The sequence below is a fragment of the Eurosta solidaginis genome, chromosome 4, assembly GCF_040869045.1.
Source record: "Eurosta solidaginis isolate ZX-2024a chromosome 4, ASM4086904v1, whole genome shotgun sequence".
In the NCBI taxonomy this organism is placed as follows: domain Eukaryota; kingdom Metazoa; phylum Arthropoda; class Insecta; order Diptera; family Tephritidae; genus Eurosta; species Eurosta solidaginis.
Window position 1 is genome coordinate 19132327 of NC_090322.1, and position 27312 is coordinate 19159638.

A 27312-nucleotide genomic window follows, 5' to 3' on the forward strand; every position below is an offset into this window, starting at 1 on the left:
GTTGAATAAGTTTTCCCATCATGTAATATTATAACGAAGCGTGAAACTCCGCCTATTTGCAACCTTCTGTTTACGTTCGTATCGCTAAACTGTTGAATAAAACACTCCAATATTCTGTATTACAAAATGGTCTTTATTAGACTACTTTGAAAATACTTCGCAATTAAACTTCACTTCGCAACTGATAGCGTGCTTAAATCAAACTGTTTACTGACTACTCAGCTTTCGCTGCTTTCATACTCTGTGTCCAAATGTCTAGACGTTTCTTCTGCTAGAATTTTCTACTTGGTTACCAGCTATACGCGTCGCGTGTATATCTGTAGTTTATAGCCTCTCGCATAGCCATATGCGTGTGTATATGTGAGTACTACTTCAACTGATGACTGTGTGTGATCTGTGTGTAAGTTATCTCTTTGTTGCCTTGTATGTATGTGGGTAAATGATGATCATTGTGTTTATGTACATTTTGAGTGGCTGCTTAGTATAGGCTTAGTGATGGTAATATTCGTCACACTGCTCTCTACCTAAGTCTGATCGTCCCGATCAGACAAATTTCCTCATCTAAACGCCGCCAGTCTTTCCAAATGAACCACTTTCATTTGGGTTCGTGGTTTTCCGATGGTTTGTATGCGGTAAACTTGATCCGTTTTACAACTATGTATGGGTCTTCCCAATTACACTGAAATTTCGGGGACAAACCTCTTTTACGTTGTGAGTTGTATAACAGCATCAAATCTCCTTCCTGAAAACTTTCCGAATTAATTGCTTTATCGTATCTGGCTTTCATCTTGTCACTCATAATCTTTGTTCGTTTCCTTATAAGATCGTGTATTTCTCTCAGCTCTTCTTCCAAGACACCAGTGGATTTCTTTACATTTCTCTCCGCATCGGCATCTATCCCAAACTTCAAATCAGCCGACAGTCAAAGATCATTGCCAAAAATTACCTTTGCGGGAGTTTGGCCCATTGTCTCATGCACTGCCGATCGGTAAGCCATCAAGAATAATGATATGCGTGTATCCCACTCCTTATGGTACTTGCCTACTATTTTCCTTAAATGCTCCTCCAAGGTTCTATTGAAACGTTCCACCATACCAGCGGACTCAGGATGCAATGCAGTTGCCCGTATTTTTCGAATGCCCAACTTCTTACACATTTCTTGGAACACAGCTGATTCAAAATTCCTGCCTTGGTCAGAATGTAACTCCATTGGTACACCATACCTTGCAACCCAATTGTTTGTAACCACTTCTGCTACTGTTTCCGCTTCTTGGTTTGGGATTGGGTATACCTCTGGCCATTTACTGAAATAATCCATAACCCCTAGTACGTATTTGTTTCCGCGGTTGCTAGTAGGAAATGGACCTGCGACATCCATGGCGATCCTTTCAAATGGTGCACCTGAAATATACTGCTTCATCTGGCCATGACTTCGTGTTTTGGACCCTTTCGCTCTATTGCAAACCTCGCAGTTGGCAATCCACTCGGTGACCGACTGACGGCAACCAACCCAATATAATCTCTGCTTAATTTTCTCGAGCGTCTTAGTGATTCCAAGAAGACCTCCACTTGGACCATTATGCAGCTCGCTGAGCACGTCAGGAATCCATTTCTTCTTGCATTGACCATCCTCACTCTCCCATAATCGATGAAGACAACCGGATATCAATTCTAAAGTGTTCCACTGTGCCCAATATGACTTCGCAATGGGACTCTCTGCTGACATCTCTTCTCTGTTTGGTCTTTCGTTTCGTTCGAGCCCTTGCATAACATGTGACAGATCTGTATCTTCTAGCTGACACTTCCTTAGTTGTTCCTTGTCCCATTCATCCGTACACGTTATAGTCATTAGCAATGTCTTCTTTAGCCTCAGCTTTTGAACAATGTTTGCATTCCAAACTACATGGTCTTCGTGACATCGCATCAACATTTCCATGGTTACTACCGTTTCGATGCTTAATGGAAAAGTCATAGCTTTGGAGTCGCTCGATCCATCGTGCCAATTGACCTTCCGGATTAGGGAAATGCAGGAGCCATTTCAACGCTGCATGTTCTGTCCTGTCGCGGAATCGCTGCCCGTAGAAGTACTTGTGAAAATGTTGAATGCACTCTACCAATGCCAACAGCTCCCTACGTGTAACGCAATAGTTCATCTCTGGTTTTCCAATTGATCGGCTGTAATATGCAACTATGTACCTCCTCCTGTCCATCGACCAGTTATGATGAAACGCCTCCTATAGCATATCCACTCGCATCAGTATCTAGAAAAAATATTGCTCCTGGAATCGGATATGCCACCATTGGGGCAGTGCACAAACGCTCTTTTAATGTTTGGAAAGCCACTTCTTGCTCCTTCTCCCATTCAAAAGCTTTTTTTTGTAAGCTCGTGGAGGCTATGGGCTACGCTGGCCCAAGGAAACTTCTTAACTCATGAAGATTCTGTGGTCTTGGCCAATCCTTTGCTGCTTCTATCTTTTCATCCGCGGTGCAGATGCCCTCCGTTGTTACTTTATGAGCCAAGTAACTAACTTCCTTCTTGAACAGAGAACACTTTTTGGGACTAAGTTTCAAACCAACACCAGCTACTCTTTGGAAAACCTCCTCCCAATTCTTCAGATGTTCTTCGAAGTTCTTTCCCAATACGATGACGTCGTCTAGGTACACTAAGCATGTTTTCCAATGTAGTCCTTTCAGTACCTGATCCATGAATCTTTCGAAACTAGCTGGTGCATTACATAGTCCAAAAGGCATCACTGGCAATGGGTAGCTTTCTTTTTTCGTGACGCCATTCAACTTGCGGTAGTCCACGCAAAACCTCATTTTTCCATCCTTCTTCTTCACAAGTACCACCGGTGAGCTCCACGGCTAACCAACATCAATGGAATGCCGAATATGTGACCCATATCCATTCACAGTTAATAAACTATACATACAAACATACAACCCACGGTGGGAAAATATCAAAACACTCACATTGATCTGCTGACGCTGCTAAATGTACAAAACTACATGTATGGAGTTATGCATACAAAACTACATGTATACAAAGACTGTATACAAACGTACATGTATGCATAACCCATTTCCTATGTACTTATTTTTAGTTATTAGTATTAAGATATTTATGAATGTATAGGTTAAGCAAATTACTATAAAAGACGAGAAATTAATTAATAAAGAAAGATTTAATGTTGGACAACCAAAGTCTTCACTTCTTTTATTTTAGTACCTTTCACGTTTTCCTGGAGCTGTTCACAGTTAGTAACTACTTCAGCCTCTTGGCAGCTTCCCAATATAGCTCCTTTCGTCTCTCTGCCGCTATAAAATTGTGCACTACCGTGACGTTCCCAATGGCTACTTCGCATGCTACTTCTCCTAGAACCGTGGTGTCTTCTCCAGTAGCTGTACGCAATCTTGCTCCATGCAATGGTCTTATCCCCTTGTTGACTAAATCCGATCGAATGATGGAATGAGATGCACCCGTATCTACAGTTAGTAAACGTCCCTTTCCATCCACATGTCCTCCGACATTAAGATTGCTTGACCTTCTTCCAATTTGTGAGATAGAGATTATGGGGCATTCAATTGAGGGAGCCAGCTGTCGCCCATTGCGGCTGACTCGCTTTAGTTTAACGACTGAATGGACTTGGAGATTTGCTCCTCTCCTTCAGCTCTGCGTTTACGGCCACCCACATTGTTGGAACTATTAGGACCGGTGCTTCAATGACGTGCAATATGACCTGGGTTGCCGCACTTGAAAAATTTCATAACTCCAGTATTTTTCTGCTGCGTTCCCTTCAATGCTTCCAAAATTGTGTCTACACACTCTGGTCTTTCTACTTCCACACGATGGGCTTTGTACGCTGGTTTACTCAATAGTGAGGCAGTTTCCTGAGTCAGTGCATGGGATACAGTTTGAGCAAATGTTGGCTTTGGGTTTGCGTACGTAGCCCGCTTCGTTTCGACGTCCCGTATTACATTAATAAATCTTTGGATTTTTACCCTTTCGGTGCATTCCACGGGTGCATTCGCTAAATGTGCCAGCCCTTCAACATCCGAAGCAAACTCCTGCAGTCTCATTAGCTTTTTGGTAACGGTTTTGCAACTAAATTTGGTATATCTGATTTTTATGCACGCTTCCATAACGTCTCTCGACAGCGGCCATCAATGCTTCATAACTGTTCCGTTCGTACTATGGAATAATCTGTAAGATTTCCGCTGCAGGCCCTTACAATGCCACGAACAGTGCAGCAACTTTATCTTCCGCATTCCAGTTGTTCACTGCTGACGTCTTCTCAAACTGAAGCTTAAAAACCTGGAAAAGAAAAGAACCGTCAAATGATGGTGTTTTTACCTTTGGATTACTCGCTGAAACTGCTGGGCGATTTAGTTGCACCTCCTGTATGTGACCTCTCAAAGCATCTATCTCGGCATCAATTTTGTTCTCGAGCTGTACAATTTTTGTATCCTGCGCTTCCAGCTTTGATGTTACCCTTGCTTCCTGTGCTTCTAACTGCGAAGACATTTGTGCCACTTGCAATGATATGCGCTGCCCTTGTGCTTCCATCTTAGATGTTATGCGGTTCTCCTGGGATTCTAGTTGTGTTTCCATCTTGGATGTTATACGTGTCTCCTGTGATTCTAGGTGAGATGACATGTTGGTGGATATTTGTGATGACATTTCGGACATTTGTGCCGATATTGCAGCCGAAATCGTGTTCAAGTCTGCGTTCACCATTCTCTCCTCCTGTTGAGCTGCTGTATCTTTAACTCACTTAACTTCGCCATGTCCTTGTTGTATTCAAACTCTTCGGAATTTATTCAACAATTCCTCTTCTGACACCGATTGTAACGAATTTAGTGAAATTCCACCTATTTGCAACCTTCTGCTTACGTTCGTATCGCTAAACTGTTGAATAAAACACTCCAGTGTTCTGTATTACAAAATGGTCTTTATTAGACTACTTTGAAAGTACTTCCCAATTAAACTTCTCTTCGCAACTGATAGCGTGCTTAAATCAAGCTGCTTACTGACGACTCAGCTTTCGCTGCTTTTATACTCTGTGCACAAATGTCTAGACGATTCTTCTGCTAGAATTTTCTACTTGGTTACCAGCTATACGCGTCGCGTGTGTATCTGTAGTTTATAGCCTCTCGCATAGCCATATGCGCCTGTATATGTGAGTACTACTTCAACTGATGACTGTGTGTGAGTTATCTCTTCGTTGCCTTGTATGTATGTGGGTAAATGATGATTAATGTGTTTCTGTACATTTTAAGTAGCTGCTTAGTATCGGCTTAGTGATGGTAATATTCGTCACAATATATTAAAAAATACTTTAATACTCCAGAAGAGGAGTAGACTGTTAGTACACGTCCAAATATGTCAAGAGAGTGTTCAAAAGGCACGTTTTGACCTCGGTACCAATAATCTGAACAACAACCCCGGGCCGCTCCAAAAACAGGGGTAGGATCCAAGTCTTTTTTTCGAAGAACACTTTTGTGCATAAAGTTTTAAACTATTTTTTTCTTGCAAATATCTTTTGGTATCAGTGAAATCTTTCAGGTTATTGATACCGAAGTAAAAACATGTCTTTTGACATTTTTGTCGTTTATTAGCATTCGACCCCTGTACTAGAATAATAGCAGCAAAATTGATGCGTTCAAAAGAAATTTATATCCTGCAAACGTTTCAAAATTGAAAAAGGCAATCTTTATTTCATAATTTTTGAGATGAAATTGCGCAAAAATTAAGCTAAATACACTCCTTTCTGTATTTTTGCATTATTGATGTGCATCCAAAATGCAACCTGGAGCTAAGGGCGGTCGATTTGACAGATGTCAAAACATCCTCCACTGTCTATCATTCCATCATGTGTTAGGTTAAGTCTGAGTTAAAAAAATTAACTTGCCGTTCTGCAAAAGAGGCTTAAAGAACATCCAAACCCTCTTTCAGCAAAAAAAGTTTTTTTTTTGTTTAATGGACGTTGTGGCAGCGCGCTGCCCTCAAGCGGGCCAAAGAAACCAGGCTAATTTATATATATATTTAATAACTTTTTGGAAGGTGGAATGTGGAAGATTATATAAGGAGTCCCATTGAAAATTTCTTAAGGCAAATAGTAAAAATTGTTTTTGTATTGATTCGAGACTGTCTGCATGGACTTGATAACGCGGACTCCAAATTACTGAGACGTATTCTAATATTGGCCTAACTAATGTTGTAAAAAGTGCTTTAGTTATGTAAGGGTCGTTAAATTCTTTTGACCACCGTTTAACAAAACACCTTTGCCTTTATTCTCTGTATCATTAATATGAAGATTGAAACTAAGTTTGGAATCCATCATGACTCCCACCCAAGAGCAAAAAAACCGTTTTAACAGCTATATTGTCAATTGCTAAAAATATGAAGTACAGCAGTGAGTGATGAAAAATCACTTTGTGTATTCAAATAAGTTGTGTGGTTTAAACTCAGTTTAATATATGTTATAAGTCAGATTGAGGTTTTTGTTATTGGAATTAAAATTATTTTCTTGAAAAAATATTGTTGAGTTTTTACAGAGCAAAGAAATTAGTTTTTTGGACATATTATTTATTTTCAATCATGTTTTGAACATGACGCCTTGTAAAAGCGCATATTTTTCTTTTATTTCCTTTCTTTTTCTTTTCCGCTGTCTTCTCTTCTCTCTTTTCTTTTTTTTTTTTAATTTTCCTTCCTTTCGTTTCCTTTTCATTCCTTTCCTTTACTTTGTTGTTGTTGTTGTAGCGATAAGGTTACTCCCCGAAGGCTTTGGGGAGTGTTCTTCTCATCCTTTCATTGTTTTAGTTATCGATGTTAGAAAAATAAAAGAAATTGTATAAAGCAAATGAGTCTGTCTCGCTAGTTAAAAACATATTATTTTATTTTACTTTATTTTATTTTATACATTTTTAAATTTTAGTGAGTGTTAGTTATTTTATTAAATTACTGGCAACCCGCACCTTGTTTCACACAGGTTGCAATGTTTAAAAATGGTAATTTGAATTAATGGTTCAATTAAAAAATAAAGATAATTCATATCCTTTCCTTTCTTTTCCCTTTCTCTTTTCCTTTTTTCCTTTCCTTTCCTTTCATTCTTTCCCTTCCTTCCTTTCTTTTGATTTCCTTTCCTATCCTTTAATTTCTCCTCCTTTCTCTTATCCTTCTCTTTTCTTTCGTTTCCTTTAATTTTCTTTCATTTCCTGTCCTTTCGTTTGCTGTCCGGTCCTGTCTTCTGCCTTCCTATCCTCCTCTGGAATTTCCTATCCTTTTATTTGCTTATTATGAAAAGCTCGGATCAAAAACTTATTCAAATCGTAACAATAAATTATTATTAAAAAATTAAACTACATGGGTGAAAGTTTAGGACAAATTATCTTAATTAATTGTTTTCATTTCCTCTCCTTTCCTTTCTTTTCCATTTCTCTTTTCATTTTTTCATTTGCTTTCCTTTCCCTTCTCTTCCCTTCCCCTTCTTTCCTTTCCTTCTTTCCCTTCCTTCTTTCTTTTCATTTCCTTTCCTTTCCTTTCTTCTACTTTCTTGTCCTCTTTTCTCCTATCATTTCCTTATCTTTCGTTTTCTTTACTTTTCTTTAATTTACGTTTTCCTGCCCGGCCCTGTCTTCTCCCTTCCTTTCCTGCCCTGTAATTTCCTCTCCTTTTATTTCCTTTCCTTGCCTTTCCTCTTCCGTTCAATTCCTCTCCTAAACTTCCCTTTGTTTTCTTTCATTTGTCCTTTCGAAAAATTATACAAATAATATGGAAAATCGCATTGTATGGTACTTACCTTTGCAATAATATTGATAAAAAAATATTGATAAAAAAGCTCACTTTAATTTTGATTTTAAATAAAATAAAATAAATTATTAGCACAGCTTAAACAACTTACATAGAAATTTTAATAAGAAAATTTGTGAAACCTAACTGTTCTTTCTAAAATAACTCCTTTAGGGCTGCCTTAAAACGCGACCACTCACAAATTGTCATCAATATTCTCTAACGGGAGTCCAAGGAAACTTGCAGTTTCAACAAGGGTGCACCATAATGAGAGGGGTGTTAGAGGCGTTGGTTCCACATTACAATTAAAGAGATGGTAGGTGTCATGTGGGACACATTGCAAACAGGGCATACATTTTGTATGTCGGGCTGGAATCTGGATAGGTAAGAGTTTAATCTCTTACAGTATCCAGATCGAAGTTGAGCTAGAGTGACTCGCGTTTCCCTGGGGAGTATGCGTTCCTCTTCCGCAAGTTTTGGGTACTGTTCTTTGAGTACTGGATTCACCGGGCAGAGTCTTGAAAGTTGGAGCATACTTCAGAACGCGATGAGAGCGCGACATGAGGAAAAGAAATTTCGCTTGGTGGCGCAAAAATCGTGATATTTTAAAAACTCCTCCGATTGTGAATATTTTGTGGTCAAGTTATAAGTGAATTCTCGGTGAGCTAGGGACTTGAAATTTCGAACATAGTTTAAAATTTTATTAAACTTAAATAATTGAGATATATGTTTCAGGCAGTGATTGAACATGCTACATTACTCCGGAGCCTTTTTTTTTTGCTTATGCTCCGGCTCTGAACATAAACAGAGCATAGAGCAGAGGCGTAGCATAAAAATGAGGGTTTTCAAATCATAGCACGTTCGACGAGACGACCTTGTGAATTGCATAAATGCGTTTTTTCCAAAATCTTTTAATTATTTTGGGGCTGAAAACTTAAAAAATAAAATCCAGTGATTCTTCTTTATAATTTTTTCAATATAAAAAAATTATCCGTCAAATAAACTTCAAGTGGATGCAGTGTAGGTTAAACTTGAAAATGATATTGCATATTTGATTAGGTTTACCTAAATTTAGTCAGTATAAAGTTACCACTTTAAATAAAAATACCAATAGCACAATAATTAATTTTGGAAGCGCGGTATCCAGATCATAATGCGTGAAAATCGCATCTTTAATGAAATTTTGTGAAGAAAATGGTAAGTAAAAAAGCAAAATGAATATTTAAAAAAAAAAAAAATTACTTCAAGCCATGCCGACAAGGGGAAAATAAAAATTTGTTGAGCGTTTTCTTATGATCTGGGTCCGTATCGTGTAATACGATCACGTATCGAAAAACGCTTTCACTCAAACAATAAATATGATTTTGTCAAGCTATTCGTAAAAATTAGAATGAATTGCAATTAGTACACGTAGCCACTATTTAGCATATTTCCTTAATCCGATCCACCATTTAAGAGGTATTGCGATGTAAAAAATTGTTTTCGATCACGTATCGTAGTATAACACAATACCGGCCATGGATTCCGTGCTTTACGGAGAAATTAACCTCAATATAAGATCACAGTCCACGGAGTTTATGAATGCCATGTTACCTACTAAATTTCGATTTAGCCTCATCTTCCCTTAAAGCTGCCATATTTCGCTCACGCGTCTCTGGATCTTCGTCTTTATGCGTAGTTGAGTGTAACAGTAGCTCCGAAGCCAAACGAAAAGCTAAGGGACAAAACTCACATCTGTATATATTATCACCTAGATGATTTACACGTAAATGCCTATTCAGTACACCTTTTGTAGCAAAGCACCGTTCGCAGTATTTGCATTTATATGGTTTTTCACCGGTATGAGTACGCATATGCCCCCTTAGTTGCGCAGCTTCTGCAAATCTGTTTAACACAGGCAAAAATAAAGTTAGAAAAAATTTGGTGAAATATATGTATTAAGACTAGGATTTTTATGATAACTTACCGCTTTTCACAAAAATCACATTTATGGGGCTTTTCGCCGCTATGATTTCTTTCATGTCTATTTAAGTGCCATGTTGTTTTAAAATGTTTGCCACAAATATCGCACGGGTATTGGCAGTTCTTGTTACGTATGTTTTTGTATCTAAAAAAAAAACACAAGTAATGAAGAAATAAAAAACGAGTTTATTTTTTGATATTAAAAGGAAGCGAGGATTTGAATTTTGTAACTAAACTATTTTTTGGCTACTAAAACGTCGAGTATGTTTAAATTTAAACACGATCTTAGTATTTTTAGGCCCACTTGCAGAACGGAAAGTTAGTTTTTTAGCTCAGAGCTAATTTCAAAAATGTGTAAAAAATGTATGAGTTTAACCCCTCATGTTAGGTCATGATGGAATGATAGAAGGTGACGGATGTAAGCAGTTTCTCGCTCTAACGTCGCCATCTTGAACGCCCTTACAAATAAGAATGTGGTCGCTTTACAAAACTACGTTTTTTCTGAAAAAATAAGCAAGTAAATAAAGCCCAGCACGGGAATTATGGTTACATTACACCTTTGTACAATGACCCCATTGATCTATAAGTGAGCCGCCCACGATGATAATTTCCAGGTGAATTGCTTTTAGAATATTTTCTACTGTGTGAGATGGTCGTGCTAGAACCTTAATGGAACGAACCGAATCTATACCCGGCAAAGGACTCTCAACACCCAACATTCCCCCAAAGCATTTGGGGATTGCCTTTGTCGTTAAAGCAACAACGTGCGCCATATAATGAAGTCGTTAGAACATGCAGATGCACCTCGCTTGGTATCTTTACAGTCAACGAAGGCTTGGCCAGATGTTTACACGATATATTCGGCTTCGGAGCCCCTGCCTAAAGTTCGCCGCAGCATCGAATTCAATGATAGGTTGCCAAAACGGATCTTCTCACAGCTCAAACAATTCAGTTTTAAGGGATCAAGACTAAAGCCAGAACGTCAATTAATATTCTACCAAATTAGTATACCTCCTGCCATGTCCGTCCTCCTGTTGTGTGTTGAATAACTTTTCCCATCATGTAATATATTAAAAACTACTTTAATACTCCAGAAGAGGAGTAGACTGTTAATACACGTCCAAAAATGCAAGAGAGTGTTCAAAAGGCACGTTTTGACCTCGGTACCAATAATCTGAACAATAACCCCGGGCCGCTCCAAAACCCGGGGTAGGATCCAAGTCTCTTTATCGAAAAACACTTTTGTGCATAAAATTTTAAACGATTTTTTTCTTGCAAATATCTTTTGGCATCCGTGAAATCTTTCAGGTTATTGATACCGAGTAAAAACATGTCTTTTGACAACTCTGCCGACATTTTTGGCCGTTTATTAGCATTCGACCCCTGTACTAGAATATTAGCAGCAAAATTGATGCGTTCAAAAGAAATGTATAACCTGCAAACGTTTCAAAATTTAAAAAAGCATTCTTTATTTCATAATTTTTGAGATGAAATTGCGCAAAAATCAAGCTAAATGCACTCCTTCCTGTATTTTAGCATTTTTGATAAAGTAGGAATTTAGCGACCTACTGATCGCAATCGATCAAATATCACTGCAAGTCATAAAGAGGCTCAACGGGGTTGTTAGGGGTGGACTGGGCTCCCTTAAGGTCTTTGTGCCTGTCGACAGGCCAGCTGCCACAAAGGGAGAAGCTCGCGGTGGTGAAGATTAATTTGCACCACTCTGCATCCGCCTCGCTCGACCTAACGATATATAGTGGACATAGCTCTAATCCAAGAACTCTGGCTGGTTAGGGGCAGGGTTTGCGGATTATGGCTAGACGGCTACCGTCTACTTGCACCACAAGAGGGTAGAATTAGAGCATGCACTGTAGCAACGGAGACACCTCATCACTATAGTATGCGAACAACGGCCTGGGGGCGCAAGCTGCTGCTATCGTCCGCATACTTCCCGTACGAGGGGGACACGCTACCACCGACACCGAACTTGTGAAGTTCGCGGATACGCATAGAACCGACCTTGTCATCGGCTGCGACGCCAACGGACATCATGAGCTATGGGGGAGCAGCGACACAAACGCAAGAGGTGAGTCCATTTTTTACTACTTACTTACTACTAACCTAATTGTATGCAACAAAGGCAACCAGCCAACGTTTAGGAATAGAATTAGAGAGGAAGTCATAGATATCACCCTGGCCACAGACTCTCCAACTGTAAGAATCGATGACTGAAGAGTGTTAGACACATGCTCCCGCTCGGACCACAGTAGGATACTCTTCAACATCGATCTTGAAGTGGAAGTTCCCCGGCCATATAGAAATCCAAGAAAACAGACTTGAACAAATATTAAGAAGTAGCTCACAAACTGGCATCCACGGAAATAGAAGTCAGATGGGGAGCTAACAATATAGACAGAGCGGTAAACCGACTGACAACGATATTGACAAGCACTTTTGACCTCTGTTGTCCCCTTACTAGACCACGGGTAAGACCTAGAACTACGTGGTGGAACACAGAGCTAAGCCAACTCATGTCAACAACAAGAAAACTCTTCAACAAAGCCAAACATAGCTGGCTGGAAGAGGACTGGGATGCCTACAGATGTAGCTTTAACAAATACAAAAGCTGCATCAAGAAGGTAAAAAGGATATCGTGGGAGCAATACTGTGAGAACTTGGCGACGACAAATGAGGCATCAAGACTTCGCAAAATACTATCAGGATCTAGTTCAGCTCCTAGTAGCATAAGGTAAGTGTGATGGCTCATGGATCGTCTCCAGTCAGGAAACTCTAGAGGTCTTAATGGAGACAAACTTTCCGGGATGCACGGATACGACAGGCATGACGATGCCAGAAAACCGCGCATACCCTCCGGAAACGACGTCACGGACATCCTTGACCGGGATAAAATATCATGGGCTATAAAATCATTCGAACTCTACACATCGGCGGGGTGCTATCGCCTCTTCTCTGGATACTGGTGGCACAACGAAATTCTTGAAATTTGTAGGAGAAAAGGAAGAAAGGTAGTTACATACGCCGACGACTTAGTGATTCTGATCACAGGCAAATTCTTACCAACTATCAGCGAACTCATTGAATCGGCACTTTGCGACATTTCGCGATGGGCTGGGGATAAACCCAACAAAAGCCGAACTTGTCCTGTTCACGACAAAGACAAAGATACCCTCTTTTAACTTACCGAGGCTAAACGGCACAACGTTAAACCTATCTTCGGAAGCGAAATATCTTGGAATTATACTCGATTCCAAGTTAAGCTGGAGAACGACGTTGAGATGAGCTCAAAGAAAGCTCTAGCAGCATACTACGCCTGCAAAAGGGCTTTTGGGCGGAACTGGGGACTGGCACCACATGTCATTCATGGCATGTACAGCAGTCATTCGACCGATACTAACATATGGAGCTCTAGCCTGGTGGAAGGCGCTAGACAAAAACAGTAATCAACAGAGGATCGGGAAGGTACAAAGGCTGGCATGCCTGGGAATGTCAGGCACCGTGAGCAGCGCGCCTCAGGAAGCGCTAAATGTAATCCTTCACTTGACGCCTCTACAAGTCTTCGTGCAGGGATTAGCGGCTAGAGGAGCTCTACGACTAAGAGAATCCAACATGTGGAAAACAGCTAAGCACGGACACGAGACGATTCTGGACGATATGACGAAAGGGCAATTAAACGGAATAATAACCGACCTAACATCCAAAACAGACCACAGGGGTTTTGGACTTCCACGTTCAGAACATACGATATCCTTCAAGGGAGGAATGGGAATTAGGCCTAGACAACGGCAGGGGCATCACAATATACACCGACGGCTCGAAAATGGAAAAGGGAACTGGAGCTGGGATGTACTCGACACATCTACAGCTAAGTCAATCATTCGGACTTCCTGACGCATGCAGTGTATTCCAAGCCGAGGTCTATACCATAGACAAAGCGGCAAAGCTCCTCCAAGGTAGCGCGGTCTCCAACACCGACTTAACAATCTTTGTTGACAGCCAAGCCTCCTTAAGGGCATTAGAGTCCAACTTGATAAAATCGGATATCGTGCGGAGGTGTAGAGCCTGTTGTTGTTGTTGTTGTTGCGATAAGGTTGCTTCCCGAAGGTTTTGGGGAGTGTTATCGATGTGATGGTCCTTTGCCGGGTACAGATCCGGTACGCTCCGGTACCACAGCACCATTAAGGTGCTAGCCCGACCATGTCGGGAACGATTTATGTGGCCACATTAAACCTTCAGGCCATCCCCCCCCCCTCCCCAACGCAAGTTCCAGCAGGAACTTAGGGTCGCCAGAGCCTCGTCTGTTAGTGAAACAGGACTCGCCGCGGATAGGTAAGGTTGACAATTGGGTTTGGATAAGCAATATATTGCGCTGGCACAGGGCCGGACTTGAGGTATTTACCGCCCTAGGCTGTTTATTGTTCAATTGCAAGTAAAGTCGTAGCCGACGTTCGGTGTTCTGATGTTGTTAACGTAAATAATTTTTTATTCTTCGTAAACATGAAAAAGATCTTCCGGCACTGCAGTTTGTTACTGCAGTGCATACAAGTATTCTATAAGCTATTTCGACGTTTGGAAACACCATTTGAAGATCATTTTTCCGCAAAAATTTTACCATTTCTGTTGGTGAAAAATTGGATATCTGCATTTCCATGCAGTGCATTTTAAAATGAATTAACTCATCCTCAAAGGATGTTTCCAAGTCTTCGTGATAAAATGCACAAAACTGTTTTGCTTGCTCACGAAGGTCTTCAGAACTTAAAGTATTCAATTCAATGAGCGCAGAAAATATTTTAAAAATGTTTATGTATCCTGAACTTCTTTCTTCTAGATTGCAGAGTAAACTGTCGATGATAACATTAAAAGAATTGACTCTCAAGTCTTTCTGCCCAACAATGTTACATCTCCTTTTTTTTCATCAAACTGAGTTTTCCTGATTTTTTTTCTACTTTGACAAGTCTTATATTCTTTAATGACTGATACCTCGAAGGTAGAAAAAAATTGCCAAAAATCGGGAAGTCTCTTTAGCGGATTAAGATTAGTACATTATTGTACTAGAATTGATTGAGCTACAAAACTGCATACTCAGAAAAATTCTGAAAATTCTTGGGGAAGTTCGAAATTTTGATGAAAATTTGCCGAATTTTCAGTAAATTTTGAAATTTATTCTTCATTGTCCTTATTATATATCAACATACATTTTCATTAAAAAAATTGCGAAAATAATTTAACTTAAGAAAAAATTGTTGAAATTCGCATAAATTGGCTGTACACTTTGTTTAGACGCTGCCTGTAGCTTTTTTTGGACAAAAGTTTTGAAATTTGATCCCAACTAATTCGAGCATTCTAAATTTTGCAGATTGCCACTAGTTTTTAAATATTTGTATTTGAAAGTATTGTTATGAATATTAGCAACACTAAGGGGTACCGTCAACTCTAAGCCGATGCTAAGCAGTGACTGTATGCACATCAATAATTCAATCATTATGTCTACACATATGTACGTACACGCAGCGGAGAAGCAACGCACAAATACATGCAGATATCTTATCTGAGATATGCAATTATTATTGTGGAAGTGTCGCTCACAAATACACGCGCATGTGAGAGAAGCTATAAAAATTGTGCATCTGTAGTTATAGCTGGGAAAATTATAGCAGATAACCAACTAGTAGATTCTAGAACAGAACCGCCTAGAAATGTCAACGAGGAAACCAAACACTATAAAAGGCAGCAACAGTAGAGGCGCGAGAATCAGTTGGATTTAAGACGCTATCTAGCGAGCAATAGCAGTATTATGAGTTTCATTTAAGCAATTAGTTGCGATTTATAAGTGTTATTGTGAAGTGCTGTAATAAAGGCCGTTTTGCATTATTAAATATTGGAGTTATTTGTTCAACAGTTTAGTGATTCGAATTTAGCAGAAGGTTGCAAATAAGGGGAATTTCGCGAAATTCGTTACAGTATTATAACATTTAATTTGTTCAAATGAAAATATGGAACAAATTTTTTTGATGGACTATGACGCTGGGCTGGCGGCCACAGTGGTGTGGTAGAAGCGTGCTCCGTCTACCACACCGTATGCCCTGGGTTCTCACCCCGGGCAAAGCAACATCAAAATTTTAGAAATAAGGTTTTTAAATTAGAAGACAATTTTTCTAAGCGGGGTCGCCCCTCGGCAGTGTTTGGCAAGCGCTCCGGGTGTATTTCTGCCATGAAAAGCTCTCAGTGAAAACTCATCTGCCTTGCAGATGCCGTTCGGAGTCGGCATAAAACATGTAGGTCCCGTCCGGCCAATTTGTAGGGAAAATCAAGAGGAGCACGACGCAAATTGGAAAGAAGCTCGGCCTTAGATCTCTTCGGATGTTATCGCGCCTTACATTTATTTTTATTTTTATGACGCTGGGCTGCCTACTTTTGTTGGTTTAATTTTGAAAGCAGCGACGCAGCTACATGCATATGTACATACATAAATATTTCATATGCTATTGCGTCTGCTGCCGGGGATATATAAACGTTTACCGGCTAAGCAGTCGTAGTTGCCTTTGAATTTTTACGCAGTTGGCGAAGTCGGCGTGAAGACATAGCGATACAGGAATTTTTTAGTTGTTGTTCGAACGGTTCGAAGTGGGAAATTCTAGTAGCAAAGGCTGAAATGGAAGTTTCGCAAGTTGCTACCTTTTCATGCTGGCATTATGTAGTCGCTTGTTTCTAGTGATAAACAAGGTTACGTGATACGTTGTTGCACAGAGTAGCAGACGACATGTTAAACGCTATGTTGCACACATTTTAAAAATTTTCGCGCCTTTATCTGAATGCTTACGACTGATGATCCATGAAATGAATGAACAAATTCTTTATATTAAATTATTGATATAGGTACATGTTTTTCATATTATTTTCCTTTATTTGAGATATAAATGATTATTCAATATAATTTTTTCATATGTATTTAATTAGCGAGCTTTGCTCATATTGCTTTATACAATGGTTTTTGTGATTGATATTAGAGCTGATGAAGAAGTGAAATTCAGAAACATGTCCTAGTAACCATCGCCGTTTGTAAACTTACAATTTTTCTCTAATATCAATCACAAAAGCATTGTATAAAGCAATATGAGCAAAGCTCGCTAATTAAATACATATGATCATATTGATATAATAGTAACAGCGGAAGTATTAAAAACAAATACTGTAAAAAATCCGAACAAATGTTACTAAGCTTTCAAAAAGCGCGCCTAAAAATCATATCCACACCATTAGGAATAAACTACATACAGAGTGTATGTGCCTACATGGTGATCAAAAGGAATATAAACAAAAAAGGCAACTCTTAGAGACCAATTGTACAGCGAACAACGGGACATTCATATGGCTTAGCAGCTAAAGGATTGCACTGATATGAATGTTCGAGATTCGAGTTCAACGCTCAGGTCCCGAAAAGCTTGCTGATGAAGAAGTGAAATTCAGAAACATGTCCTAGTAACCATCGCCGTTTGTAAACTTATAATTTTTTTCCTTACACATTTGATTTCCAAATCATAAATTATTCTGTCGTTAGGTTCTAAAAATTGTTCGCTCCCTAAATGGCGCCCCCCCCCCCCCCCCCCCCAAAAACTTTGCCGCCCTAGGCTACAGCCTAGTCAGCCTAGTGGTAAGTCCGGCCCTGCGCTGGCAAACCTGAGGGTTGCGCTACACAGCCCCTTGAATCTGGTATTTTAGTAGCCTCTTACGACAGGCATACCTACCGCGGGTATATTCTGACCTCCTAACCCACTGGGGTAGGTGTAGAGCCTCTCTGGCTTCTATAAGTCATCTCAATGTCTCCCTTTGCTGGGCCCCTGGGCACAGCGGCATTGAAGGGAATGAACTCGCGGATGAGATGGCTAGAAAAGTTTCCGACTTAAGACATAATTGAGGTGGACAGCTCCGACCGACCGCCGCTGAATTGTCTCCTAGGGGAAAATCGACGAATATGAGAACAGGGCAACGGACTCGCTATGACCAATAGGGTTGACTGCGAAGTCTCAAGGTCCTTATGGCCATGCTTGGATAGGAAGGGCACCAGCTTCCTTCTCAAACTGAACAAATCTGCGGTGAGGGTACTTACAGGTGTCATCACAGGTCATTGTGCTATTGCACTAATGCTCTGACGGTGGCGAATACCAACCAGCTCCCTCTGCAGAAGCTGTCAGGATGAGGAGGAAGAGGAGTCGATCTGCCACTTTCTCTGTCGATGCCCGGCGCTTCAAAGAAGAAGGCTTAGATTTCTGGGCTTACGCTTCTTCGACAGCCTGGCAGAGGTTGGGAAGGTGGACGTCTCGCTTCTTCTTGGGTTCATCAGGGAAAGCAAGTGGTTCGTTGAAGACCGCTAGGAGGTAATGGGTCTAAACGAATTTGCCGCCCCCCTGTACTTACTGAGGGCTCTCACAATGGACAAAAATTTCTCCGAGTGGAAGTGTGGGTATCACCCACGCACGCCTTCTTAACCTAACCTAACCTAAGAACCTTCCCCATTCTCATGTACGTCCAAAATATAACCTGGATCTAAGGGCGGTTGATTTGACAGATGTCAAAACATCCTCCACCTTCTATCATTCCATCATGTGTTAGGTTAAGTCTGAGTTAAAAACTTAATTTGCCGTTCTGCAAACCTTAAAGAACATCTTCGGCTTATATCCAAACCCTCTCTCAGCAAAACACAGTTTTTCAAGAGCAAAAAAACCGTTTTGACAGCTATATTAAGAATTGCTAAAAATATGAAGCACAGCAGTGGGTGATGAAAAATCGCTTTGTGTATTCAAACAAGTTGTGTGGTTTAAGCTCTGTTTAATATATTTTATAAGTCAGATTGAGCTTTTTGTTATTCGAATTGTAATTATTTGCTTTAAAAAAATATTGGTGATAAAAGTTTTTGCAGAGCAAAGAAAATATTAGTTTTTTAGACGTATCGTTTATTTTCAATCGTGTTTTGAACATGACGCCCATGGTGGAATAGCCAGGTGAAGTAAGCAGTCAATTGTCTCGCTCAAAATTCTTCTCTGGTCATTCGGCTATCTGAAGATTGTTCACTTGGGTATCTTTGGTGTTGGCTTCCATAAGTAAGGCTGTGTTAAACTAATACGTCCATATTTTTGATATTTCCATTATAAATGTATGTTTAATTTGTTCCCAAAAAAATGAGACAAGGTCTTTGTTATAACAAATTATTTGCATCCACGTCATATTTAACCAAAGGTATTTCCCTGTTCAGTGCTACTGAAGACTTTTGCTTATTCTTACAAGAACACCAAAATTTTCGTGTTACACCTTATTTATGAAAATACTTCGTTAAAATAATGGTATTCTAAATATACAAAAAAATTTAACTAACTGTTGCTGTTTTGCCCTAAAAATCAGACCACTAAGATGAAAGGAATTTTACACTAAAGAATTGTAATTTAGAATATATGAATCCAGCTCTCTTCGGATCAACATCTTCTGGTTCTATGCCGACTGCCGCTTGGCAATATATAATAACTTGGTAACATTAGAAATACATCATGAATTCAACTGTCAAGAGTTTTTGGGAGATATTCTGATTAACTTTGTTATTATACCCCTCAAAGACAAATCAACAAGCAGATGAACATAGCACACCTTTCTTTTATGTCCGGTTTTTCAATGAAAATTTCAACTGCAGTTGAAATTGAGGTCACTTTACTTTGGCCGCATCCATTGAATTTTACTGCTCATCACAGTTTAAGTTGCCAAATTTGAATTTTTTATTATTTGATCCTAAATGTAATGTAAACTTGCACTGGTCCTTTGTTTATTTTGAATATACGTTAGGTGGCACTGATATGCTGAACAAAGCAAATTTCGGTAATGGCTTTCGTAGAAAGGTATTTATTTTTGTACTCGTATTTTTTCAAAGCGGGTAAAACTTTATCCTCTTCTGACCGTCGGAAATACATCCCTACCGTTTTAGATAGCGCACATTTTCGTCTTTTTTTATTTACTTCACCTGGTGATTCCACCATGAGCAAAGGCTGCAAACATTTTTGTGTTTAATTCAATTACTTCATTCTTTCTTCGAATGATTTCAGCAGTGCAGTCTTTTCTTTCACTACTGAATGAAGACTTGGTTAACTTTTAAGCCTAATTCCTTAACAAGGAATGAATGAATGAAGAAACAGCATTCTTAAATCAATGATTTAAAATTTCAGATGATTCCACAGTTTTACAGCTTTGCTATAATTTGAGTAAATCTAAAAACTAAAAACAAAACTGGAAAAAAATTTAAAATTTTTTTAAAATGTTGATATATGTATAAAGAGACTATTATCATGGTGAGTTATTTGGTTTTGGTTACGGTCTGGTCGTCCTGTCAGCTTGTCCAATTTCCGGTTCAGCGACCTATATTTTTGTTGTAGTTCCTGATCGACCTCTGTCTTAATGCGGTTGAAACATTCCATTAATGCAGTCGTAGGTAGCTGTTCTTCCAATCTTAAATGGATAGATAATAACTCGGCATTTATCTCATCCTTCTTGGAGTATAAGCTCTCCAACTCATATTTTAAAAAATCATTTTCCGCTTTTCTAGCTGTTTTCCTGCTATATTTGATATTTGCCTTTATTGTTATTTTAGCGAATTTTGGAGTAACATTTAATTCCAGGCATTGTTTGTTGAACCAAATGCTCGCCTTTGTTTAATGTATAAATTTGACAAGGAATGACGGAAAATCGTTCCAATATACATCAGCTATCACTCTGCTTGCAGAAAAACTTTCTAGCCGTTCAGAAAAAGAATATTGAGAGATATGAAGCTCTTTAAAAAAATCTACAGAAGATGACGGTGAGTACATATCTATTGCTAGCGTATACAAGTATATCAATTCATTATATTATTTAACGTAAACATTCTGGCGTGACAGAATTTTTCTTTGACAAAAATGATAAATGATTTTGTATAACAGTACAGAAAAATTTGAAAAAATGAATATACGTATAAATTAATGTATCGAATTATGTATTCACAGACAGCGGACAAGCTGGACAAGCAGAATCTGGTGCAGCTACGCCTATGTCTGTGGATTCTCAAGATTGCTTTGACGTAAATCCGAGATCTCAAGATACATAGTTATGACGACCAAATACCATCATCAGTGAAAGACGTAATTTTAAACGATGAACAAAGTAAATTTCAGTTTCCGTTCAAGTCAATTAAGTACGTGAAAACTTCGATACAATAACGCATTCCTTTTTTCCAGTTGACAGCGACGCGTCTGAATATGATAGCGATGAAGATCCAGACTATGAAGATAATGAAGAAGATGTATTCGATACTGGTTATGAAACTGACTGAATTATACTTCGTTCGTAAATTTTAATTCAGCGTAGTCATTGAGCTACATATGTATATGCTCAAATTTAATGGATTTTTGAAGTTCTTATAAAATAATAAATTTTCCGAATGAGCTTCTGGCATTTGTGTGGTAGTTTTCTTAGTTCCTTATGAAACCTCCAATAAATTGCGAGGTGTCCATAAACTTTTTATCAGATAAAATAAGTCAGAAGCGATCGCTGCCCGAGCCGTTGAGCCGCGCGCCGCTGGCCGACGCTCACGCCTACTCTCCCATTTTATCTTTTGGCATTTTACAGGAACTCTTTACAAGGCATAATAAATAAATAAGATTGCCAGAAGTGTCCCTCAACATGTAAATTTTGCAAAACTTTCGCAACTTGGTCGACTTCTGGCAACCATTTTGCTTCCACTTACGCTTCTGACAATTGTTTTCCTATTACAGTTAAGTATACTGAATACCTCAACGAATTTTCAGCCTTGTCCGTTAACAGTTTTTAAGAAAAAAATACGCATCTTTATCCGTCCGCCCACGTATACAGCTTCCAGTGCGCCTTCTGGAGGTCGGGCTTTCGGTCCACCATTACTAATGGAACCTTTTCTTAGGCGAGATATTCCTTGGACCGAGTCATTTTGCTATCTCAGTAGCCAGCTCTCCGTCTAATCGATCGGCGACCTTATTTACAACATGGACGCGCCAAATGTCGATAAATAAATGTCGACCATGTTGAACATCCACCTCGATGGCATTACGCTACCGACTGTCTAACACCCAAAAATCTACGCCTTCCACTACTTTGGAACCATGTGTACATGTATCGCCTCGTCCGCCATTTGAGCACCCTTGCGCCAACCATCCACCTCTATTGTGGCCTTAAGATCTCCCTCGAAGCGCAGATAGGGAATCAGGTAGTCTGTTCGTCCTTTAATTGATGACGCTATACCACTATGGCCGTATGGTCGGCGCTCAAGGTGCCCCGAGGCACTGAGCCTGGTTGCAGTTGTTAAGGCTATGTTCTTTTCTACCAGGTCTACAGGAGGAATGTGCAGAATGGCAAACAGTTCAGCCGTCGGGGTTGTTTTCAGGGCTCCCCCAATGCTAAGCATTGATAGGCTGCATACCTAATCTAATTTTTTTGAGGTAGGTTGTTTTTTGTGTGGCTTTGCACCACACAAAAACACCATAGTATAGAATAGGGCTTACAATCGCTTTAAAACCCCAATGAGAAAGAGAGGGTGATAAAGCCCACGTACACCCCTCATCCACGTTGAGCTTCCATGACAGTTTACTGATTCCTATATATTTTGTGCAAGGTTTCTCCTGTGGGGTCACCCCTCCTAACTTAGGCGTGGTTCAATTTTGGACCTTGTACCTCTTTGTAAACAAGACCATATCCGTCTTCTCCACGTTGGCCGTCAACACGACAATAGATGCCCAGGCATGAATATCCAAAGAGCTTGTTATGGTCCACTTGGGATAGTCACCCTTGGAACGTACCAGTTGGCTAGTGATAGGGAAAGGGGTAGGATTCACCCTCACTCATGTCTGTCTGCGGTGGTTAAAGCAAATTTTTGTTAATTTCGCGCAGGTGGCATCGCGAAATAGTCCAATGGTGTGGGAAAATTCCCAATAACGGCAACCACCATGGCGTAACTATGCAAGGTGACAGCTGACTTGTAATTTTTATACGATTTAACACATTAACTTTCAGCGCAGTACGATTTTGACATTAGGCACTTTTAATGATGGCTGCAGGAAACTCACCGCGACTACCACCTTGTATGGTTCCACCATGGCAACCACAGTTAAATCATGCGATTTAACGGCGCCGTTCCACTGCGCAGTCGCAATAATGGAATGCATTTTTTTCTTACAATACCATGGCGTGTGTTGGAATTGGAAAGTCGGAAAAGTCGGTATAAAATATAGCCCGAAAACAAAAACGAATTTGGGCGGTGTCATTGCTATTGGTGTCGTTGGTGCGTCGCAGTTGCTGTTTTGTTGCTATATTAGCGCTGTATTAAGCATAGCTACGGGTGGAAAATTCTAAATGAAAATCATGCAACATTAGCAAACAAACACACACAAAAAAGTTTAGTAAAATTAAAAAAAAGATCCCAAACGGTCAATTTTTGAAAAAGTTATAGCATTTTGAAAACAAAAACGGTGTTTTTTCAAAAATTCATAACTAAATAAATTCTGACCTTTTTCTTTAACTCCTAACTGCCTTATGTTTTTGCCATAGATAGAAGTTTTTTTTTACAAGTACTCAAGTTTTACACTTTACATTTTTTTTCTGATCATAATGTCGCGTGACCAGTCATTTGGGCGAACGGGCCGGAACACTCCGTTCGGGAGTGGAGGCAATTTCAGAGGGAACCAGTGCCGGGGTAGCAATAATAGGGGGCTCTTTCGAAGGCTAAGCGTTCCCTGGTGATGCATACGCCAGTAGGTAGCCAATATGGAGATCCCGCGGGGACGAATGCAGGCTCGGACGTAAATGACCAACACAAAAAAATGGATAGACCGGGAAGCACCAGTAATCTGAACGCGCCCCTTATGAACGCGCATAATATCTCGGGATTAATGACCAATGTGTCGACATACGCACTGGACGGAGCTGGTGCTTTACCACTAAATCATGGAAATTTTGGAGAAGCTGCAAGCGATAGGACGAATACCCCAGGGATCCATACCGAAGCTCCTCGTGGAGAGTGGGTGGAAGTGTTACACCAATTTTTCCGGACCTCGCAGGAAGAAATGCGGAGGGAAATGAGGACGATTCGAAACAACATGAACCAGCTCAACGCAGCTCTCGAGTCTGCTCAACAAACAATGAATTTGAACAGGAACGCGACTAGAACGGAACATAACCCACTTCCAGCGGTAGTAACCCCGATGAACCCTGCTCCGAACAGCATAGTAGTAAAACCCCAGGAGTGGAAAATATCGTTCGACGGTACTGGAAGCGTGGCGGATTTTCTGTTTAAGCTAAACACCCTGTGTGGGCGTACACAATGCACTGACGACCAAGCAATGGCTAGTTTCCACCTCTTCCTTTCCGGGCGGGCCGAAGAGTGGTACTGGTTGTTTACAAAACAACACCCAAACGCAACATATGCCTTTTTGTGCTATTCCTTAAAGAGAGAGTTCGGTACTCTAAAAAGTGACCACGAGTTCATGATGGAGACCTCCATGCGTAAGCAGAAGCTAAGTGAGTGCTATGACGTGTTCCACACGGACATAATCTCCTTGAATACGCGCTTAAGAGAACCCATGTCAGAGGTCTTACTGATTGACATCATAAAAAGGAACGTCAACAGTAGCTTTAAGCTGATGCTTTTCAACGCGAAAGTGAGGACCTTCCATGATCTACGCGATGTAGCACGCAGAGGAGAACAAGTGCTGAAAGAAAGTAAGTTGTTGGGAGCCACTTACCCAGGACGGAACGTGAAGGAGGCCCGCACGATAACCCCGGACATGAGGATGGAAGGCGAGGACTGCGAAGCTGACCCACAGTAGAGGCGTTGGAATATCGTCGTAACAGGAAACCCGACTATTCAGGAATCCAATGCTGGAATTGTCAGGCTATGGGGTATTCCTATATTTACTGTGAGGAACCCTTTAGAAGTCCGTTTTGTTTTAAATGCGGCCATAGGGGAGTAGTTATGCCAAAATGCCCTAGGGACCATCGCAGGCAGGGAAACCAGTACCCGAGCGAGAAGGTGGGGGAACCTCGTTCGGTGTCATAGCCCCCTTACCAGCCAGTGCTCCAGGCGTCGTCCCGTGCGCTGAACCAGAGGGTGGGTCTCTCGCAGGTACAGGGTTGCATGGAGGTGGTGAGCTTCCGAGGAGTAGTAGTACCCTGGCGAAAGAATACCCAAATGTAATAGTAACTTTCCCTGACAGTACGGATAATTCCAATAGTTCTGAATCCGATAGTCAAACGTCCTCATCCGCGATGGGCGAACCAACCAGAATTCTGCAATGCCAGCATAGGGATGCCGCTTGCCAGACGCACTCTCCACTTAATCTAGAGAAAAGGGAACATAGGTACGAGCGAGTAAGGCATGCGATTTTTGAAAACCAACCGGTATCAGAAAATATTTTAAGGTGCAGGAAAAGATATCACCGGAGAGTACAGGAGCGTCGATTGCTGCAAACCACCACGTTAATGCTTACAGAGGATGAAAGGCCTCTCGTAAAGGCAAAAATCAAAGATAGTTGTATTGCAGGGTTGTTGGACTCGGGAGCCAACGTCTCCATCTTGGGGAAGAATTGTGAAGAATTCTAAAAGATAACGACTTCGATTATCAACCCCTACATGCGTTCATATATACCTCGGGTGGCAGCAAGCAAAAAATTTTAGGCTCGATATCTTTACCGGTCACCTTCAAAAACACCACCAAGGTTATTCGTTCTTACCTTGTTCCTTCACTTCTCCAAGAAGCTTACTTCGGGGTTGATTTTTGGAGAGCATTTGCGTTAGCTCCCGAAATATTCTCAAGTATAGAGTGCATAGAGGTTAGCAATGAAAAGGACGAAGAACTTAATCTACACTATTTGTAACCAACCCGGAGAAGAGATTTACAAAAGGTTATAGAGACGTTTCCTTCCTTTGAAAAGCTAGGTCTGGGGCAAACAAAGTTAGTGGAGCATCACATTGATACGGGTGATGGTGTTACTATAAAAAGCAAACATTTCCCTCTTTCGTCACCAAGGCAAGCCGAAGCTTTTAGCGATATATATAGGCTACTCAAATTGGGAGTTATAGAGTAATCGAACTCTCCGTGGTGTAGTCCTGTGGTACTGGTCCGGAAACCAGGTAAAGTTAGGTTGTGCGTAGATTCCAGGAAGGTCAACGCGGTAACTAAGAAATATTCATACCTGCTGCCTCATATTAACGGCTTATTGAGCAGACTGAAAGATACGCACTTTATTAGTGGCATTGATCTGAAGGACGCGTTCTTTCATATCAAATTAACGGAGTCCTCCAAGGAAAAAACAGCATTCGCGGTTCCGGGGAGGCCTCTGTACCACTTCAAGGTAATGCCCTTTGGTCTGTGCAATGGACCGCAGAATATGAGTAGGCTGATGGACAAGGCAATCCCTTCGCGTCTGCGGGAGAATGTCTTCGTCTACCTGGACGACCTGGTGGTACGCAGTACGAACTTTGAGGACCACCTGAAGTTGCTGGCGGAAGTGGCAAAGTGTTTGACCGACGCAGGCCTGAAAATGAACGTAAAGAAAAGCAAATTTTGTCAGAAGGAAATCCGATACCTAGGGTACTTAATAGGAAGCGGGTGCTTGAAGGTGGATCCAGGGAAAATAGAAGCGATGCAAAACTTCCGATCCCTAGTTATAGAGGCCTTCGAAAAACTTAAAGTAGCCTTGAGTTCCGCTTCTGTCTTGGCCCAACACGATTTTTCCAAGGAGTTTGTAATCCAATGCGACGCTTCCAAAATAGGTGTTGGCGGGGTGTTGTTCCAGGTCGATGATGAGGGCGCTGAACATCCAATAGCGTTCGTTTCGAAAAAGCTGAATAATGCTCAACGCAATTATACAGTAACCGAGCTGGAACGTCTCGCCGCCATAGTCAGCGTGAAGCGCTTCCGACCCTATGTTGAAGGATTACCGTTTCGGATTATCACGGACCACTCTAGTCTCAAGTGGTTGATGACGCAAAAGGACTTGAGCGGGAGGTTGGCGAGGTGGTCGCTCCTGCTACAAAGATACGACTTTAAAATGGAACATCGCAAAGGCACTCTGAAGGTAGTACCCGATGCGCTTTCGCGGTTTGATGCTGACGAATTGACTTTCACTACCACACCCGGGGAAATAGATTTAGTCTCCCCTGAATTTAGCAGTAATGAATACCTAGATTTGATTAGGACCGTCACCGAAAACGAGGAGTCGCTTCCGGACTTACGAGGGGTGGATGGTGTAATTTTCAAGAGGCTTAAATTTCGTAAGGGGGTGGAAGGGGAAGAAGACTCGCTATGGCGTTTGTGGTTGCCAAAGGGTTGACGGAGGAAGCAGTGAGATTAGCACACGACGCCAACCGGAGTTACCACGGCGGTTGGCAGAAAACCTTAGAACGTGTTAGGCAAAAGTACTTCTGGCTAAGGACGTCAGGGACTACGTCCAGCGTTGTGACACTTGCAAAGCAGTAAAACCCACTAATCAACAGTCGAGACC

General features: G+C 40.7%; 1 protein-coding gene across 4 annotated transcripts in view; it reads right to left on the reverse strand.

Moving 5' to 3' along the window:
- Positions 1 to 27312, reverse strand: part of LOC137249205 (zinc finger protein 665-like) — a 126802-nt gene that overhangs the window by 41563 nt on the left and 57927 nt on the right. For all 4 annotated transcript variants that reach the window (XM_067780508.1, XM_067780507.1, XM_067780511.1 and 1 more), the window contains 2 exons: positions 9759 to 9899; positions 9386 to 9676 (listed from right to left, as the gene is read on the reverse strand). In XM_067780508.1, coding sequence (XP_067636609.1) covers positions 9386 to 9676; positions 9759 to 9899 — 432 coding nt within the window. The remainder of the gene's footprint in view (positions 1 to 9385; positions 9677 to 9758; positions 9900 to 27312) is intronic.